Raw genomic sequence first — 20,848 nt, forward strand, 5'->3', positions numbered from 1 at the left:
GGAAATGTTCAGAAAGCAGGAGAGCACCTTCTTCGCTACAGAAAATCTGTCCTGGTTTCACGTTACCGCCTCTACTGGCGGCGGGCTGTCGTGGTCGTTTGTGAGTACTTCAGGTCCCGTAAAACAGGAAACAGATACGCGAAATTTCATGGTCAAAGACACGAGAAACTGCGCTATTTCACTATTTATTGATAGCTATAAGCATGCGCCACACTGTAGACGCATAATTATTGACGTCAATTTCACAGTGTTACAGTGACCAAAAATTTGACAGAGTTTGTGTCCTTTACACACCGTTCTGTGCATTATAGGTGGCAAAACATATGAAAACAAAACCCAAACAATTAAAAAATATATTTAAGGCTTAAATAAATAAGGTTTTCAATTATATGCGAAGTTTGTAAATACACAGGCGCTGTGTGCGATTTTAAGACGAATGCTGGTATTTCCTATTTTCTGGGAGTTTTCTAAAGTAGCACAACTTGTCATATGACTTCTCTGCACTATATCACATGCCCTTCACTATTTCCTTCTTTATTAGCACTATGGCTTTTCCCACGTTCGTGGTGCTCCTTTGTCAGGTAGCCGTGTTTCTGTCTCTCTGTGTTGTTGGAGAGGGTCGCTACTCCATTTTCAGGAGGTTTAAAGAAGCACAGGACACCAAGCAGGGATCTCCGTTTGAGGAGCAATGGTTCCCACAGAAATTGGATCACTTCAACGGCGCTGACACAAGAGTGTGGAAGCAGGCAGGTCTACATGTTGGTTTATATGGACGTTTGTTTGATTTAACTGTGTGGTCTAATCTTGTGCAGTTGGACAAATGTGTCATAATGCATGCATCTGTCACGAAAGATAAAGCCTTTTTGGCTCATTTTACTGCAACCCCACTGATGTGTTTATTTTTTTTTACTTTCTGAATGTCTCTCACTTTGTTGTTCCCTCTCAGAGGTACTTTATAAATGAAGCCTTCTACAGGCCTGGTGGGCCGGTGTTTCTGATGATAGGGGGAGAGGGCCCAGCAAATCCAGCATGGATGAATGATGGCACTTGGCTCACCTACGCTGAGAAACTGGGAGCACTTTGCTTGATGCTGGAGCATCGCTTCTATGGAAAGAGTCACCCTACAGTGTATGTTTATCCCTCTCTTTATGTTCTGTTTATGAGAGAAATCTCTATGTCTGTGTGGTCATCTGTCTTGACAACTGAGTATCCAACCCTCAGCTTCACCCTGTGCAGAGGGTAACACACACGTTTGCACTGCTTCAGGTTCAGCAGGTTTAACAAAGCTATGAAAACATTTATTGCCATGAATGCATTCCTGATATTCTTGCTCTCAAGTTTAACCGTCTGCAAACCCTTACCATAACCGAAACCTAATTCTAACTTGAACGCTAAAACCAAGTCTTAACCCTCAGACAGAAGGGCTGTGACTCGTGGTTCAAAATTCACAAAGATGGCCGTACACACAGAATATTTTGATCATTTTCACTATATCATCTTTTTTTAGTTTTCCTGTGACAAATGACTCTAACAACTCAATCATGTAGCAGAAATGAGTGGCTCTCAAATCCCATGTTTAGTGTGAGTTAAAGCCGGCCTATTTTTAGAACAGGAACTCCACGATTACCCGCATGTGATAAGGTTAAGGGACATGTGTGAACTGTAGCTGAGTAAAATAACTGACTTCCTTAAATTTCAGCTCAGCATGAACAAAAATGATCAAATACAGAAGTGAAGCAGTACTGCACACCAAATATGTTATACCAAAATAAAAAAATAATGTTGTGGGTGCAAAAACTGGTATTAAAAATGTCAGGCTTCCTTTGTTTATGCACCAGTGAGCTGTGTGCCTTTCAAGTGGTTAACTTCAGTTTGAATCTTTACACAGGAAGTTTCTGCCAGAGCAAGGTGCTCTTAAGTATGGCTAAATCACTTTGCACAGCTCTTTGCAGGTTTTCCCCAACTCTGGTTGTGCACACTGTAGGATCAGAACAAATTTACATTGAAACCACCAGCTGAATTTTCTCAGCTGGTTTTATCAGCACCACTAGATGGCAGCACTGCAGTGTGCCCGTAGCCCAGTCGCTAGATAGAACAATGTGGTTTGATACTGAATGCTTACTCTTTTCTTTTAGGGACCTCAGCACAGACAACCTGCGTTTCCTCAGCAGTCGTCAGGCACTGGCTGACCTAGCACACTTTCGCACCATGATTGCCGAGGCCCGAGGGCTGACTGACAGGAAGTGGGTGGCGTTCGGTGGGTCCTACCCAGGCTCTCTGGCTGCTTGGTTCAGGCTCAAATACCCCCACCTGGTCCATGCCTCTGTGGCCACCAGTGCACCTGTTTATGCCACAGTCAATTTTCCAGGTAAGAAGAGACATGATGTAAAAAGCCCAAACAGTGTAACAAAGCCCTAAATAATGTTGTCTAGTCCTGATTTTAGAATGTGCCGAACTCCATTTAAAACAATCTAGGATTTGAACATGTATATGCATTCAGGAAACAAAGTGGGATTACCACATTAAGGATACGCTAAAGTGTTGTTTGTTGTGCTTCTCAGTATTACATTCAGTTTCATATAATGTATGACACACTAAAAACACACTGCAGTATCAACACCCTCACCAAACACACGAAGCATCAAATCGAACCACTCGACAAATTTTCTAGCTTCAGTCAGTGTCTCGGAACTAAAAGGCTCAGACACATCAGAGATGAGAGCTCATTCTCTATCTGTGTCTGTGTTGTATTTGGCCGTCTCCTTTGTTTTTCTCCGCAAGGCTGCAGGCTGGAATTGAGGTCAGAGGAGCTTTTGAACATGGATTTAGGCTCTTCCACCCACACATGTGCTGTCTTTAAGATGCTATCGCACACATTCATTAGACATTCCTTTTGGATTTAGGGACATGTGAGAGACAAAACACCTGGGACCAATGGTGTACTTGCATCAGCCATCTCTTTTGTCCTGCAGTAAGTTCGTGGTTATCATTTCCAGCACAGCACAGCAGTAAGTTAGAAACTACCAGTAAGAGGTTGGCTTTCACTTAAAAAGGGGGGGAGAAAATTCCTGGATTGTGTAATGTGGAGTTTCTCCTCTGAGCTTTTAGACTTTTCATAAGCTGTGAAATTCACTCATCATTTCACTTTCAACCTCACTGAAACCCAAATAAACACTCTCAAACATTTAAATGGAACTGGGTTCACACGCTGTTTTGAAGATAAATTGGTGCCTCTAAAATGGTCCTGTGTGTTTAACCAAGAGCTTTTTTTCTTTTTTGTGTGTGTGTATTATTGTGGTCTTTTTATAGCAGCCCAGGTTTAAGTGTCCATGCACCCTCTGCCTTTTTTTCTTTTTCTCTCTTTTTATTTTTTCTTTTTATTTTTTTTCCCCAGAATACTTGGAGGTTGTTTGGCGTTCGCTGGCCTCAGAGAACACAGAGTGCCCATTGCTAGTGAAAAAGGCTTCGGATGACCTCGTCGAACGCCTGAAAGACCCCAGAACCTATGAAAACATCACCAAAGACTTCAAGTAGGTTACATTTGCTCTCTGGAAGTGATCGTGGCTCAAGAGTTGGGAGTTCGTCTTGTAATCGGAAGGTTGCCGGTTCGAGCCCTGGCTTGGACAGTCTCGGTCGTTGTGTCCTTGGGCAAGACACTTCACCCGTTGCCTACTGGTGGTGGTCAGAGGGCTCGGTGGCGCCAGTGTCCGGCAGCCTCGCCTCTGTCAGTGCGCCCCAGGGTGGCTGTGGCTACAATGTAGCTTGCCATCACCAGTGTGTGAATGTGTGTGTGAATGGGTGGATGACTGGATATGTAAAGCGCTTTGGGGTCCTTAGGGACTAGTAAGGCGCTATATAAATACAGGCCATTTACCATCCTTCTGTTTTGTTATTTGCCGTGACCAGAGGAGCCCTTAACTTGAGGCATGTTATATAAACGGAGTGTCCAGTTTGCAGCCAATTACAGAGTAAGCCTTCCTGATCAGTCTGGCAGACCACAGCAAAGCTGACATCCCCTTACTTCTCTAGTCTGATCTTATTCACATTGAGAACTAAATGATTCTTCCAAAGTGTGTGTGTGCGTTCGTGCGCAACAAGGGTCATCTTGGGTCAGAGTCAACAGCTCCAGAAGTATTGCCTCAGTTTTCTGGATGAAGCTGGGCCGCTGGAGGTTTTCTGTGTGGTTACGCACAGAAATGTCTCACTGTATTTCCTTACATCACTTTATCATTGGGTTTATTGGTATTACTGTGGCTGTCTAAGATTTCAAGGCTTAACATTACTTAAAAAGAGTAAGTAAACAAAAACGCCTCGGCATTTACTTTTATTGGGTTATTTTCTCAGCCCTCTTATTACATTATTTTCTTTTCATTCACTTCCATTATTCTCAGTTACAAACATGAAGTCATTCTTACCCGTGCCATGTGTGCAGCCTCTGATGTTATTTTATAGCCTGTATTTGAGGTTTTTATAGTGACTGTCAGCATGATAAATAAGCAGTGTTGAATGGCGTCTTCAATGGCGTGGGCAGTTTTGCAGAACTTGTGCTGTCATGGGGACTTGCGAACCTGCCCATCTTTTTATTTCTGCTTCATGCAGACATGTCCTCATTGCAGGCAGAGGTCACAGGGGTGGTTTGGAGGCTTCCAGCTTTAAAACCGCAAAATATCAGGCAAAGCAGCGCTTGCGTCACAGCTTGAGCATGGAGGAAGTTTTGGTTCACTGCACACACAAGGGAGTTGAGTCCAATAAAATGAAAAGTGAACACTTAACTACGTACATCCACAAACGCACCTCAGTAAGGTACAATCACTGCCGTGATTACTGTCAGCTTGACAGACGGCCCTAATCATTTGCATGGATTGACTTTGAATACATGAATACTTGATTAAAAGGGAAGTCAGTTCTTTGGATTTACTTCTAGCTGCATATTATAGAAAGTAACACCCAAACACATGCTGTTGGCTAGCACTTTACTATTGTCCTCCCTTTATTTCTTTTTTTCCTCTGGTTTTTCTAATTTCTTCATATCCTTCCCTATTCCCATGTTTCTTCTCCTCCAGTTTGTGCTCCAAACTACAGATCCAGACAGACATGGACTCTGCCTATTTCCTGGAAACGCTGGCTGGCAACTTCATGAATGTGGTCCAGTACAATGAAGACAACAGGGGGTTTGAGGTGAGGGGAAAGCCAAACTGTATTGGGGGAAAGAGCCAGACATGTGGCTTCTGGAGTGCTTCTTGATATCCTCAGTCCAAAAATGATAACCATCTAATATGTTAGAAGTTGTACAGAACAAAAACACTTGTTTACAGGAAAATTTGATATTATTTTGCAGAGGGCACAGCATTTATCCCCTACTGCCCATTTTCTCTGAGCTTTCTCATTGTCATAGATCCACATAGGTCCAGTTAAGAGGAGGCTCTCCCTTTAAGGATGAGGTCGGTAAATGATGGACAGAACACATGCATAAAGATTTACACCAACATGCCTGCAGTTGACTCTGCAGGACAGGCACAGATGCATATCTGTAGCTGTTGTTCAGTAAGTACAAACGGCTTGCGTAGTGTTTGGGTGTAGCTGCTCTACAAAATGTGCCCAACCACGTATTTTTGATACCGTTTGATGTGAAAAGACATCTGATATGGAAAGAATTTTTTAATTAAGACATGATTTATGTGTACTGACTAAGCACTGAACAGGCTTTGTAGCTATCAGGGCCTGAGTTGAATGCAAGACCACTATGAGTCAGGGGTGTAACAGGGAACCGGGCAGTGTGCTGAAACATGATAAACCCTGCATTGTCTAACAGCGAGAGGCCCAGAGATGTTGCCTCGGAAGAATTTTTCCAAGGTTGCATCGGGGACCTGTTGCTTGCTTACTGTGTCTGTGTGTTTATATAAGAAGTGGGGCCTGGCTTGTTGCTCTGCAAAGTGGAGGCCAACAGAGTAGATAACAGTGGATGGTGGGAGGGTTTGACTTGTTTTTAAATGAAAGAAGCCAGTACGGTGGTGTTTGGTGCTGGTGCTTTTTATCTGAGATTTGCTTGTTTTTTAGTGGAAATATTTCTAGCATAAGATGAAGCCCATGGTCACGATAAATGCACAGTAATGCGCAAGAATCTTAAGCCACCCCTGTATCTTTGTATTTTGCTAGGGAAATGGGTCCAATGTGCAAAAATACAGTATATAAAACACAGTTTTCCCAGTGCTAATCAGCTTCAAAGTCAATATTTGGTGCTTTTTGGCACTTTTATTCTTCAGCACGGTCTGAACTTTCCTCAGCAACTTTGTGTCTTTTCTGTAAGATTTCAGGAACAGGATACAAATCCATGCAAGTGTGTGTGATCAGCATTCTGTTGTGGTACAGCAGTAAACATGTACAGCCTTTTAGTAGAAGTCCCATTGTGCATGATTTTTGTCAGTTACTTTGGTTACTGTACTTTTCACCTTTTCCTCACTTTTCTTTAAAAAAAAAAAAAAAAAAAAAGTGACTCCCCATCCCCTCTCTGTCCCCCTGGTGCCTGGAGGAGACGTGAGTCCGGTTACCAATAAGCTGATGTGAAAAAGTAACAAAAGAGCCTTTGGTCTCTCTGGTTTCCTGTCGCCCCAAGCTAAAGAGACGCTTATAAAAGAACTGAAGGGAGCGTCGGGCCACATAGTCCACAGTGCTAGCAGACAGGCACAGCCCACAGCTGCCTTCTCTGACACAAAGGGCAGAGAAAACTAGCAGGTTTTGGGTACCGCTGAGGAATTTGGGTAAGAACTCGGGGTGAGGTGTAACTCAAGCAGTAGAGTCACAGCAGTGGTTTTATGCTTAAGGTTGTCAATAGGGTGCTGTATAAAATGCAGAAGGACCTTATGTAACGGTACAGCTTGTAGCGCAAGTACAAATAGTTTGTTTTCCTTTTTTCTTTTTTCTTACATAGAATAGGGGATGGTAATCACAGGTCACTTAGGTGTTCATTTTTTCACGTAAGCACCACTCTGATCACTGCCACCTGTTTGCTCCTGCAGCCTCACTCTGTCAAAAAGCGCTCTAATGGAAGCATTGAGACACACTGAATGTGCCATTTACCAGAGTAGTGCTGTCTCGAATTAAACACTCATCAGCACATGTCTGTGGGGAACAGGACTGCCTCCTGATACTTGCTTTACCATGAGTGCTGAAGATGTGTCCTCCTCGTTTGGCTCAATATCATTTGAGCCCTTCCTTTTTCCTTTTTAGCTAAGATGGTAGCTGCTGAGTTCAAAAACTGTAGGGTATTCCAAATTTGACTTTTGACTGCTATAAAGACACCATCCAGGTTCTGGTAGAGCTTTTGATGTAGCTTTACTTGATAATGTTAATACCCTCAGGCACTCAAAATTGCCAGTGTAATTTTAGACGGGTGTATATGTGGACCCAGAGTGCTGGACAGCAACCACTCAAAAGCCACAGTGTTTGTGCTGATCATAATGGGCATACATGGAGCAGGTCGCCACACGTGACAGAAACTGCATCAACGATGTCCACTAATTGTACACGGCTAGACTTGTGAGGACAAAGACATGAATATATTATGCGTGTTTGTCCAACGAGAACAGGCCACTGAAAATGCAACACAGATATTTTCCTCCACAGATGTGTATCCAGACTGTAAAACATAAACTTACTGGCTTATTCTGCGGCTTAATTTTTATATGCGAAACACTACACAACTGCCAAGAGTTAACTCTCATTTGCATAAGATGAAAGGTTTAGTTAACTTTCAGCTTTCTTCTTTTGTCAAGCTGCTAGTGAGTCTCTCACCGCCTTAAATCCCAGAGTGCTCTGTGAAGACATTCTTGCATGTTGTTAGAAGATGCCTGGGGGCGAACTCTTTCTCACTTCATGCTGCTGGCCTGTGTGCCTAGGTATTCTTTGTACTATCACCTCACAATTAAATTTTTTTTTTTTTTTTTGGTCCACTACTTTGTCTAAGATTGCAATATCACAACAATTGGGTGAAGATAATATTTGTCCTTTTTAAAGGTGGAGCGCATTAGCAACAAGAGCCTTTGTTGATTAGTGTGTATTACAGGAACTGATTCACAGGATGGATTTCTTGCCAGTTGGCCTCATCTCAGTGTCACCATCTGGGAACTCTAAAATACCCTGCCCTTGTCCACATATGAAATGAATAAATATTCATGTTATGTTTTTTGAGGTTGTACAAAATATTTAAAAGGCCATCACACCGCAAGGTCCTTTCAAGAGCTGTTTTGGACCTTCTGGTAATGTCAAAGTCAAAATAATTTCTAATTCAACCTTGATCATGTGTTTTGTTTTTGGGGGTGTGTGGGATGGGAGGGGGGTTAAATGTGTTTGCTTTTCCAAACACAACTTCTCGCTCAAGTGTTGTGCCATACCAGCATGCGTTTTAGTGTTTGACAAATGCTGACCAAACTTCATCTACTTAACCACTGGAAAAACTGCCACTTTCTGTTGGGACCACCTTTTAGGATGGGGGTTAAGGATTTCCTATTCACATCCACTTATACACTCTGTATTGTATTGTAGGAGCTTAAATCTGGTCTTGCAGCTAGTTGTGACCATATTAGGGTATTCTCTCTCTGTGACTCTGTTTTTTGTTTTTTTTTCACCCTCACTCTTGGCTTTATATGACAAACTAAAGCCTAAAGTTATGGCTCAGAGATTATTTCCACATCTATTTTCTTCCACTTAAATAATCCAGGGGTTGGAGCCTATCTTAGCTGTCACACAGCAGGCGGTGGGGTACACCCTGGTCAGGTGTGTGGCCTTGAGTGGTGCGGTATGGTGATAGTCCTAACAACAGCGCCACCGTCCCTCCCTGTATTTGTGCAAACACTGATTTATTTGAAACTTTGGTCAAGGGTATAATAATCCAAAGTAGCCGCTCTGAAAAATTAAAATAATATAACTGCACATCTTGCCATCAATGTTGAGAAAACAGTGTTTCTATGTCATCCTAACCATCTTCTTTTCCTTGTGGTGTGCTGTGATATGTCATTAAAGGGTGTTACTGGTACCAACATCACCATCAAGGTGCTGTGTAGTGTGATGACTGACAGCTCACTGGGAGACCCTTACGCCAGATACGCAGCTGTGGCCCGTCTCATGATGGAGACCACCTCTATGAAATGCCTGGACACTAGCTTCAGCAAATACGTCAGCGACATGACTAACACATCCTGGGATGGACCAGCTCCAATAGCAGGTGGGTGTGGACGCGTCTTCCTTGGAAGTGGTATTTGGTTTGCTCATTTTTATTTAGCTTTAGCTTGTGGTCCTTATGAAACAGATATTTCTGTACCTTGCAATTTTAGGCTGTCTTTTGTTGTTTTGTTAGTAGAGTAGTTTATTTTTGTTGTTGCACTTAAGGGAAACTGTCATGTCTCATCGTGACTTTCCACTGTCATCCAACAATAATTCAGGAGCACTGCAGTAGCCTTAGGAAATGGAATAGAACAGTCACAGGCTTGTTCTGGCATGTGGTTACTATGCTGATGGAAGGATTTGAACAACCAAAATAAAAGGAAAAAAGCTAATTCAGGAGTATTGCTTAACTTTACTACTAAATAAATCTTGGCATAACATCCCAAAATAAGGCTGCTTTTTCTAAACGAAGTTTTCACGAGGGTTTAAAGTTCCTATATTGTATCCACTTTTTAAAAAGTTAAATTAAGCCCGACATGTGCCCCAGAATATCTTTCCAGTTCCAGCCAAAAGTGTCATACGAGTCATTCCTTTTGCCGTGGCTATGTATGCCGTCACGCTTTCTGTTTTTGTAGGTTTATATGCCAAAGCAAACGGAACACAAGTGAGCTGCTAGGTCTGAATTCAGGAGCTCAGTTCTTTTCTACTTGGAGGTGGTGCTTTTACCTGTGCTGAATCACAACTGGCTGCAAACCACAATAGCTCGTTCAGAGACTGTGTGCAGAGAAAAGAAATATTGAGTTAATCTATTCCATTTGTTGGTCTAAAGACACACTGGAGATGTGTTTAAAAACAGGGAAGTGAATCTGGCACCACTGCATCCCCTTTAACACCTGTGGTTTATACTGCACATAATATGGAAGAAGAAATGCACACATGATGTTGGATATATTCTGCCGCTACGCTCTGCCGCATCGGGGACTTTTGATCCTTTTCACTCCCCCGGCCGATAGACCCGTGTTTTTAACGTTGGATATATATATATGTATGTGTATAACTTTGTAGTAAAAATAGCATTTTTGTCCAGGGTCGCATGTTTCTGTTGTCAGCTCAGACTTCATCAGTGGGTGGGGTGGAGGGTCACAGGAACAGGATGTGGTCTCTTTGAAAAGTCTTTGGGATGCGCTTGCATAAACTTCCCTGCCCACCTCTTTGTCTTGGGGCTCCAGTCAAGTTGTTTTTGGTATTTATTATAGCTGAATAACTGAAAATGAATACTTTTTTTTTTTTTTTATCAAGGTGATGTTAAGATAATTATTAGAAATGCTGGCTCTAATAACATAATGTGTATAATGCTAACAAGGAAATGAACATGCTATTCATGGGTAGATTTTTGTGTATTTCTTGACAGGGAGACAGTGGGTCTACCAGACCTGTGCTGAATTTGGATTCTACCAGAGCACTGATTCACCCAACCAGCCGTTCGCTGGCTTCCCTCTTGTGTGAGTACACCAAACATGGCCAGTAAAGCTCACACATTTAATTGCATATTCAGTTGTCATTCTTATTGGGGTTTTTTCTTTTTCTTCCCATCCAGATATTTTCTGAAACAGTGTACAAACTTTTACAACATCAGTGCTGAGCAGGTGGCGGAGGCTGTCACACAGACCAATGAGTATTACGGTGCTTATGACATCCGCTCAAGCAGAATTGTGTTCCCCAATGGCTCCATTGACCCCTGGCATGCCTTGGGGGTCACTCAGGACATCTCAGCTGACCTACCTGCGATTTTCATCAAAGGTGAACAAAAATGATGCATAATGAATTTTTATGTTAAGTTTGTTTTACACTCTGGATACACATTTGTGGGGAGAATGTCTGTTTCAAATCATGAGATCAGCATATGTCCAAATAATCCCTGTTAACCAAAAGGTTGGGCTGCACACTGCTCTAAACATCCCTATTGTCCTTTTTTTTTTTTTTTTTTGTTTTGTTTTTTTTTTAAATGATGTCTGTGAGAGCGGTGGTCCTGGATATGGTCATCTCAGGTATACATCTCTGGCTGTGAACACAGAAGCCACAACCACCTGCTGTTTAGATCTTCTGTTTGTGAGGGACAGCCAGTCAGAGTTTGGCTCAAAGGAACAGCAGGCTTGTAGAAGTGGAGGCCCCACATAAGATAAAGAGTTCTTTAAACTGTGAATCATGGAAACAGAGTTTAACAATATAACAGTGAAGCTGGAAGTGAGCTCCCCTTTAAGTAAACACCTTACAAACTGTACATCAGATTGCACTGATATTTTTTTTTTTTTTTTTTTAAACACAAGTCCACACTGAGACTGAACTATGTTTGTGGTTGCTTTACATTACATAAGCCAAACGGCTAAATCAGAGTAGAACAATGCTTTACTTGTTCAACTCCAATTTTATTTGCTGGTTAATTGTGCTTGGAAGTCTTGTTTCCATCTATATTTTTTTTTTCTTTTTTGTCTCTCTTGCATGCCTTATCCACTGTTTTTTCTTTCCCCGATCCAGGAACCTCTCACTGCGCCAACATGTACCCAGCCAGGAGTGACGATCCCCCACAGCTGACCCTGGCCCGTGACCACATCTCCTTACTTCTGCAGCAGTGGCTGAAGCAATGACTGAGAGCTAAATAAGCCAGCAGTGGCTTTGCAACTGAAGCGTAATACTTTCAGGTCACTGAGAGTGGGAGAAGAGTGCTTAGCTTCCTGCCAAATTTCTGGTTGATCTGAAATTCTATTTTGCACAAGAATCTTTAGGTCCAAGTTCAGGTTTTGAGCTCATAAATAAAGTTTTCTTTTTTCTTTTCTTTTTTTAAAAAAATTATTTCTTGTATTTGTGGGTACTTTGTTTCAAAAATGTAATCTTGCAGAATTAGAACAGTTTTTCTTAGTGAGTTTATAATGTCAGGTTTAACTCTGTTAGGCATATAATTGATTTATTAGGTTTAGTCATCGGTAGCCTGGATAATTGCTGTAGTTAATCAATTTTCGTGTGGAAAAGCTGTTTGCTTTTGGAGACAGCACTTGCTAAATCTGAACAAAATGCTTTTGGCACTGAGAAACTTCAGCTTCCCCAGAAGCCTTTAAAACATTAATCAAGCTTTCAAAACCAAGGTTATCGACCTTTCACTTCAACAGAAGAATGAGAGTCCTGTTTAAACGTGCAGCAATGAACCTGCAAAACCTTTTTAACTGGGAATTTGATGAGAAATGGATCCACTTCATGTCTTTGTGTTCCACAAACATGCACACATCTGGTTTTGTTCAACAAAAGTTTAGTTGTGTTTGATAAGAGTGTGTTTAAAACCCAGCAGGAGAAGCGTGATTATCATCTCTAGTTTGGCCCAGAGAGAGGTGCACTGGAAACATCTCAGGCTTCAAGTTGCACAATGGGGTTGGGTGGCAGTGTTCTTACGGTATGTTGGTTTTTTTTGTTTTGTTTTTTTGCCTTTGAAGTAGATGGGTTTGGCTTAAAAATGAGTAAGAGGAGAGACGTAGGAAGACACAATTGTAGTGCACAGCTGTGGGTTCACTGACCTTCTCAGAATTCTCCCAACTCAGACAAACTGACCCACTTTGCCTAACAATGATAACAGTCCCATCTCTGCATCTGGACATGGAGGACCCTCCCCATTCCAAACACACACTCAGCAAAAGCTGTAGCTCAGAACGCAGCCCCACTGTGGGTGTCCCATGTTGTATTTTTACAGCCTTGATCTAGTTATTTACTCGAGGCTGGGAAAGGAACTTATTAAACCCAAGGTTCAACCTAAAAAATATACAAGTGAATTATAAGGTTATGTGACAGATCACTGTCCAGTGTGTCGAGGTAAACATTTATGATGTCTTTAGCAGTAATTACTCACACACTCCCCCTTAATCCCCTGTAATTCAAACCTTCAGTAACCTACTCCTAATCCTCACTTTGGCAGTAGCAGGGATGTAATTGAAACTCAGCCTCTTCTCAGGTGTGTTTAAGTGTGTGTGAGACACTTTCCAGCTGCATACACCCATCAGAAAGAAAGAAAAAAAAAAAATTCTCGTATGGGCATATATTTTCCAAATTCTCTGTGAAATGTAGTTTGGATAAATATAACTGGAAAAGACTAAGCAATAGTTAGTCTTAGAAATATTTAGGGACACTTTGAAAGGGTCTACGTAGTAATTGACGGTTTTTGATGATGTTGATATTCATCAGGATAAAGTGTAGGCTCTCCATAATTCTCCATTTCATATGACAAAACATCACTATTTTTGCACGTTTCATACTGCTTTTAAACATTACCACACTTCCTGATGTGTCAAGTTGGATGGCCAAGCCATCACCGGAAGTAGCTTGATGAAGGTAATCATTATCTAATCTCCTTTTGCTTATCGGAGAAATGTGAGCTACAACTTTGCTAAATTATGAGGATACATCTCATTTTAAATTATGAGAGTTTAAAAACGACAATCTTTAGGGTTTTTTCTGACCTTTACTTTGAAGGTGTAGCGGACGCACATCCGTGTTTGACACAGACACGGATGTCTGTTTTATGGTCGGCTGCTCGGTTGGAAGGCGGGGTTCACAGTAGGATAAATTCTTGTTTGGAACTGCGGTGGAGTCACTAGTAGGTGTAACTTTCTACAGAGTAAGAGCTCTCTTCGTGGACTTTGGGGGTTAACTACTTGAGTTGTCGTTTGAACGGCAGCGAAAAAGCGGACTAATACCAGCTGCAATTTCACCTGCGGGACAAGTCTAATCGAAGCCCCTCGGGTTAGGTAAGGAATAGCGTTTTTGTGTGTGTGTGTGTGTGTGTGTGTGTGTGTGTGTGGGGGGGGGTTGTTTTTGTTTTTTTAACGGAATTTTATTTTTAAGCGTCAACACACGTAGCTATTTTAATTGACTTCAAGCATTGCATCTAATTCAAAGAAATAAAATAAGAAAACATGCCCGCATCCTAGCGGGAAAATATTTTGTCGTTTTTGTTTTTTCAAAGAACCAAATGGAAGTTAATTGTCGTTCTGCATAATTGTAGTTGTGTTCACGTGACCTGTTTTGTATTGTTTTTGTTGTTTTTCTTAAAGCACTTTAAAACTGGACTGGTAGTTGTTTAAATGTTTGACGGGTGGGGGTCACCTCTATTGCACAAATTAATAAGTTAATGTTCACGCTTCCTGCGATTTCCTCACCAGATACAGTTGCGGAATATTGTGGCTGAGTGCGTCAAACTTCTGAACACGATGTTTTATAAAAGCACTCTGGTTGATCATTTGAAAACTGCATGTTAAATCCATTTCCGTGTTTTCTCAGCAATATTATCATTATTATTATTATTATTAACAGCACGCCCCAGTTGGTGAATAAACGTGGCAGCTATACAACTTGCCCTAATTTATGTTCACACTGCAAATACTGCACCTCTTCAGTAAGTCCTCACCGAGAATTGAGTCTGGCTCTTGTGGCCAGTTTTAGGCTGAAGCATTTTCCCCAAAATGGTCCTAAATCTTATTTTGAGCTCAAATTAAAAGGAACGAAGGGTGCAGTTCAAGTGTTCTGGCTAGGGATAGCTTGTGATGTTTAGACACAGTGAGTAAGAGTTAGTCAGACCTTGCAACACGGGATGAATGATTTTGCTGCTTTAAGAGGGAGTAAAGGTATATGTGTTTATTCATGAGTCACAACCATCTATTATGGAAGTGGTTTAAAAAATGCATGCAGTGGTAGGTGACTTCTTCAAGTAAAATAAATGTCATCCTAATTGCCTCTCCTAATGTTTATGTAGGTGTTGCAAGTATCAAAATGAAGCACATGTCCTTATTGTGCCTCTGTGCATTGGTGGCCTTGTGCAGCCATAAGGGGGTGCTGTCCCAAGCACCATCTTATGGTGAAAGGGGCTCTGATCTCGGCATCCAGGTGTTTCAGCAAGTAGTTCATGCCAAGCCCCTGGAAAATGTGGTGCTCTCGCCTCATGGGGTGGCTTCAATCCTTGGCATGCTGTTATCTGGAGCCCACGGGGACACGAGGAAGCAAATCCTTAATGCTCTCCGTTACAAGAAAAATGGTAAGGACTATTTCAGGCTATAGATGTCTTCTGAGTCCTACAGTTTTTAGCCTAACGTATAAAAACCTTGGGTGGTGTTGAGGAACAGTTACAAGTTTACCTGGTTTGCACAGGTCCTTACAAGATGTTGAAGAAGCTGCATAAGAACTTGACGGGCAAAGCCAACCAGGACATCGTGCTGATCGCAAATGCTATGTTCAGCCAGAAGGATTTCCCCATGCAGGAGGCTTTTGTGACTTCCAACAAAGAGAACTTCCAGTGTCAGAGCAGGAGCCTGGACTTCAGCAGCCCTGATGCAGCAGCCGATGAAATTAATGAGTGGGTCAACAATAAAACCAAAGGTAACAGTGGCTGTCAATTATAGCTGTATACAGAAACTAAACTTCCATCTTTGAATGCAGTTGAGTCTCAGAGTGTAGGCATTCCTTCCCTAAAGTGGGTGCAGAAGGACTGGTTTTACCTAAGGAAGGGGAGACTTCTGCATCCATGTTTTGGACTTTTTGTATACTTGGCTACAAGGCTTATTGTCACCTACAAGATCGTTTTCCTTTTCTGCATGAACACATTGAAAATACTGCAGGACTGTTCTAAAACGTCTGACTTGTTAATGCACTAAATTTTCTGCTGTATTGATTGGTTGCCCCTACATGGTGATACAGTTTTACCTTCTCTGTCTCAAAATAAATACAAAAGACATGACGTGTTGGTTTTTAAATCAAACCTTGCTGATGGAATAATGCTCCTATGTTTATCCAGGTCACATCCCCAGCTTGATCAAAGCAGACATGCTGGATCCTGCTCTGACCCGTCTGGTCGTTGTCAACTCAATCTACTTCAAAGGCTTGTGGAAGTCTCGCTTCCAGCCTGAGAACACCAAGATAAGGACCTTCACCCGGGGCGATGGAATCGATATTAAAGTTCCAATGATGTCGCAGCTATCAATCTTTAACATAGGTGAGTGGTGATGTGAGACTAAGCATTTAAATGCGTCTAAAAGAGCAGTCAGTGTTTTAGATAAATCATGATACTAAAAAAAGGCCATATTATTCTACATTACTATCAGCCTATATTGCTTTCCACTGCAAAGCAACCTTTAGATACATTTTCGCAATAATTAGAAAGCTCTTCTGCAACATTGGCTACAGACTAGTAAAAATGAACTGGCTACTATGAATGCTTGTGCTACAAAGTCTCTCTTGGCTTATCAACCGTTACATTACTGTGGTGTGGGGTTTACAGAAGTTCAGTTTTGTCAGCACCATATATTTGTTCTATGTTACTAATGTAGTTTTATGATTTGAGAGTTCAGAATAATTCCTATTTATCATATACTGGACCTTGGTGCAGCTGCTCAGCTCATCCATTGTTGGAAACGAGCTGGTGTCCCTCTTCTCACTGCCCTTTTTAGCAAGCCTTCTTGTGATTGGAAGAAGAAAGCTCACCCACTGGTGAGTGGGGCTTCTGTGCTCACAGCCGGCACGGTGTATTTTAAGTGACCAATCTGGCGCATTTGCATCATGCAGTCAAGAATAGGGAAAAAAAAAGATGGGAAATGGCATATTTAGAGCAGCATGAGCGTTTGCCTTTCCAATTTTTATATACTATGTCCTACTTATATTACACCTTGTTGACCTTGTTTAATAGGAAAACCACTGCATCAGAGTCAGTTATTTGTCACAGAAAATAATGAAAAGCATAACTTCATCATAACATTGGGTTGGTTCACTTTTCTTTCAGTACCTGATGCTTCTCTGAACTTTACCTTGTACAGCCTTCATTGATAATAGACCTCATCTGCCATCATCTACTGCCAAATTATTGCACTTCGGGTTTATTATAATGCAGCTGCAGTCACTGCCAGTTTATGGTTCATATGCGAGTTTGTGTTGAGTTGGGTTTTTTTGTTTTGTATTTTAAGGACTTGGACATGCCACTTCTGTAGGATATTATTTAGTCCTGTGTGAAATGAAATGATACACCAGTCAGAGGTCTATATTTAGGTGACTTGTCAGAGTTGTGGTGGCCCGCGAGTGCTGTGGACAGACGCTCTTGAACTAAGGCCGTGTTAAGCTGCAAGTTACAGATATCTAACTTTCTTCAGTGTCCTAAAGTGTTTTGAGTTTAGTGTTGATAGTCTGTTGCTTGGATTATTGTCTTCAAGCTAGCAGGTGGGTCCTAAAGAGAACACTAGAATGTAGTGGTTCTGGTACAGTAATGTTTTATGGCTATGATGGCATTTACACTTACTTGGCAATCTGACTTTGTAATAGGTAGGTTGGTGTAATAAGCATATACAGCCTGAAAATGGGAGGGAGTCTTGATACCTCTGGTGTAGTACTGCTCTTATGTTATGTGCTTTGATTCAGCTCCACATTTGCTGTTCTTGTACATCATTCAAGAGTATCTACTTGCACAAAAAGGTGATACTTAAAAGCTATAAAGTGCTGTCTCAAACTTTAAGCAATGTTAATGACATATTTGAATTGAGTGAAATGCTGAAAGCTGCAAAAACTGTACCATGCATATGTCTTATGCTATACCCCCTTATTAGCTAATTTAACACAGTATTCTTACAGTTGGTGTTCTTCATGGGTCTTTTCTGGGAGAGTATGTTTGTCCTCAGGAAGCCAGGGATTTTCTGCTTCCAGACAAAATAGAAAGTGATAACCATCACTGATTACCATTGTGGTTAAACAAAAACATTTACCCACACAAATTCAGAGTTGTTCAGTGGAAAGTCCTGGCAAAATCTGGAGTTTGGCAAATTTGCTTGTTAAAATAAAGTAAGAAAGAACTGGAGAAAAATCCCCATGGGATGAAACCTGTTTTGTCATTCTTTTTTCTTTCTTTCTTTCTTTTCTTTTTTCTTTTCTTTTTTTTTTGTCACACATCAAACACTTCAGAATGTGTTCTGTTTTATTAATGTCTTTGCCTCGAATTAACCTTAAGCTGATGGATGGGTACTGGATTGAGCCCACAATGGAAATTACAGCAGCAGCTCAAAGTACATACAAACATATGCTGTAGTACTTAACTATAAACATCAAGTACTATAGCACCATACTGAAGGCCTCATAATGTGAGGTAATACAAAGTTATACATGCAACAGTAATTAAGTGAAATAATAGGTTGATGTTTTTGTTGATCTTAATTTCCTTAATTCCCCCATAAAATATTTTGAAAACCTTAACTTTCTTCCTTCTGGACCATTCAGTATAAAACGGTGAGCTTCGACTGGCATTTATAATTTTCTGTGGGAGAGCAGAATTCATGTTTCTGTTAATAATGATAATTAATGGTGACTGTCTTACAGATAGTTTAACTTAAAACTCATTGATCCAGGAGAAAGTTTTGAGGGTCATCATGGTGTGCTGTGCTAAAAGGGCAATTACAGATGTGTGTGTGGCGTTCGGTACTTTTAGTGTTTACTTGTCTTTTAGATTTTATTTGTATTTGACCATTGTGTACATGGTAAACTGCATTATTACGAAAATGGTGATGGCTGGTGCAGGGTTGGTAGAAAGATAATGTGGAGGGGATGGAAGTCTGTTTTGCAGCATTCTAACTTCAGATTTTTGTATTCTGCTAGGCCTAGCCTCCACACCCCAGGGGCTCAAATACAAGGTAATTGAGCTTCCTTATCATGGCAACACCATCAGCATGCTAATCGTTCTCCCGTCTGAAGAGGACACCCCTCTGTCTCGTGTCATTCCCCACATCAGCACAGCCACAGTGCAGAGCTGGACCAAACTGATGCACATGAGGAAAGTCCGCCTGCTCATCCCAAAGTAAGGCACAAACGCACATAAATATAATGTCCCTTCAAATTTGATACATGGTGACATTGTCTGTTACGTTGTGTTCTCAGGTTTACGGCTGATGCAGAGGTGGATTTGAAGGATCCACTTTCAGCTCTGGGAATCACGAACATTTTCAGTGAGGGCAAAGCTGACTTCAGACATCTCAGTGAGTGAAAGCAGAGTCACTGCAAACCAGACGCTGACGCATGTTCTCTTGCACCGCCACAGTATTTATCCAGTCTATTTAGATATGAGCAGAGCCTGGAAGTATGAATGGATTGTTGGCTGTTTACAGAGAGTCACTGATGGCCAGTAAGGAGCTTGAATCGTAGTTGACTGTGAAATGCTGAATCACTGCTCCTCTTGTCTTGCCATTCATCATCTTCTTGAAAGTTTGGAATGAGAAGAGATGGGGATGAAGAGCTCTAGTGCCACCCTGTGGTGTAATTGGCCAAGAGTTTGTAGGATTTTCCCTAGGAAAGTACCCCATCAGCTTTCCAGCAGATGGGGATGCTCTATTGCCATCATGTGGTGTAGCTTACAAAGGACTATAACATACTTTTATATTTATGCAATCTATGTTGCATGTGGAAGGTCTGGTTCATACAGAGAAAGCAAAGATGATTGCGTATTGTCGTTTCCTCAGGTTCGGAGCCTGTGTATGTATCCAAGGCACTCCAGAAAGCCAAAATAATCGTGAATGAAGATGGAACAAAAGCAGCAGCAGCCACTAGTGAGCATTTGTTCAGTAAGCCTCATCTTTAACTTAAAGTTTCTCCCATGTTTTAACAATGTTCTGTTTTGTGGGTTTTTTGTTTTTGTTTTTTGCTTTTGTTTAGCTGCTATTTTGTTGGCCCGTTCCTCCCCACCCTGGGTTACAGTTGACAGACCTTTTGCGTTCCTCATCAGACATAACCCGACAGGTACAGATTTTCTTCCATTTCCACCTTAAAATGCTGAAAAATGTTTGATTGTAAAGCACTGCACCGTGACGAGTTCTCCTTGCGTCTGTCTCCAGGTACCGTCCTCTTCATGGGCCAGATCAACGAGCCTTGAGCCCAGCCCCATCATCAACCATAGCATCATTTATCACAACAGGATATGCTTATACACTGCCATGTATCAGAATACAAAGTAAACATAAACACACCCCTACATATACAGAGCACACTTTGCTGAACATGTTTGTACAATGTGGATATATGATGTGATTTGTTTTAAATGTTGCTTTTTATGTTACTTATTTTCTGTATTGCATAACATGCTGTATAAAATGTATTTTGCTGACTAAATTTTCCAGTTTTAATTTTTTTGTATCCTTTTTTTGAATTAATGACATTTTTAAAAGACTTTGAATGTCAGTTGTGTATTTTCTCTTCTCTGGAGTAGGATAATCAGTTTATTTATCATGTCAGTGTTTCCGTTTCGTGTTGTAACTCCAGTCTGTATTACGTTTCACTCGTAAGTTACGGCAATATTCATGCCGTTGCAACGGTTTTGCATTTGAAATTATTCTTTCCCTCAGAGAGAAAGTCTTCTTCAAACTTTTGGGGTGAGGTGAAGGAATAAATACACATTCATAACATGAGTGATTTTTGACTGGCTTATTTTCTGTAATCCAGTTAGGGAAATAATTTTGATCTCTCTCTCTCTCCCCCCCCCCCCCCCCCCCCCCCCCGCTGAATTTGTAAGTTTGCCCAAATAAATAAAAATCTAAAAAACACTTTGCATAAAAGTTATACATTTATTTGGATGTTATTGAGTGAAATAAGTATTTGATGTCCAAGCAAAACATCACTTAGTAATCGGGGGAGAAAC

At 41.2% G+C, this 20,848-nt stretch overlaps 2 protein-coding genes across 3 annotated transcripts; both read left to right on the forward strand.

Annotated features, from left to right (window-relative positions):
* Positions 1-4: 4 nt before the first annotated feature.
* prss59 (serine protease 59, putative) lies at positions 5-12,607 on the forward strand. Of its 2 annotated transcripts, XM_085479196.1 has the most exons (10): positions 5-100; positions 582-746; positions 947-1,128; positions 2,136-2,368; positions 3,395-3,530; positions 5,064-5,178; positions 9,019-9,220; positions 10,571-10,661; positions 10,757-10,959; positions 11,695-12,607. In XM_085479196.1, the coding sequence occupies exons 1-10, from the start codon at positions 5-7 to the stop codon at positions 11,802-11,804; spliced, it is 1,533 nt and encodes a 510-aa protein (XP_085335322.1). In that variant the 3' UTR covers positions 11,805-12,607. The 2 variants fall into 2 exon arrangements, with proteins under 2 accessions (XP_085335322.1, XP_085335323.1); XM_085479197.1 differs by lacking the exon at positions 5-100 and having other exon boundaries at positions 231-746.
* Positions 12,608-12,661: 54 nt separating this feature from the next.
* Positions 12,662-20,618, forward strand: serpine2 (serpin peptidase inhibitor, clade E (nexin, plasminogen activator inhibitor type 1), member 2). The gene is made up of 9 exons (XM_085479199.1): positions 12,662-13,946; positions 14,951-15,229; positions 15,343-15,570; positions 15,986-16,183; positions 18,820-19,018; positions 19,099-19,196; positions 19,677-19,763; positions 19,870-19,953; positions 20,049-20,618. Exons 2-9 carry the CDS (start codon positions 14,968-14,970, stop codon positions 20,084-20,086), a joined length of 1,194 nt encoding a protein of 397 aa, XP_085335325.1. The 5' UTR covers positions 12,662-13,946; positions 14,951-14,967; the 3' UTR covers positions 20,087-20,618.
* Positions 20,619-20,848: the final 230 nt, after the last annotated feature.

Source organism: Copadichromis virginalis, linkage group LG14, assembly GCF_057382275.1.
Source record: "Copadichromis virginalis isolate Kocher_CV1m ecotype Utaka linkage group LG14, C_Virginalis_male_GT1.1, whole genome shotgun sequence".
Taxonomy (NCBI): Eukaryota; Metazoa; Chordata; class Actinopteri; order Cichliformes; family Cichlidae; genus Copadichromis; species Copadichromis virginalis.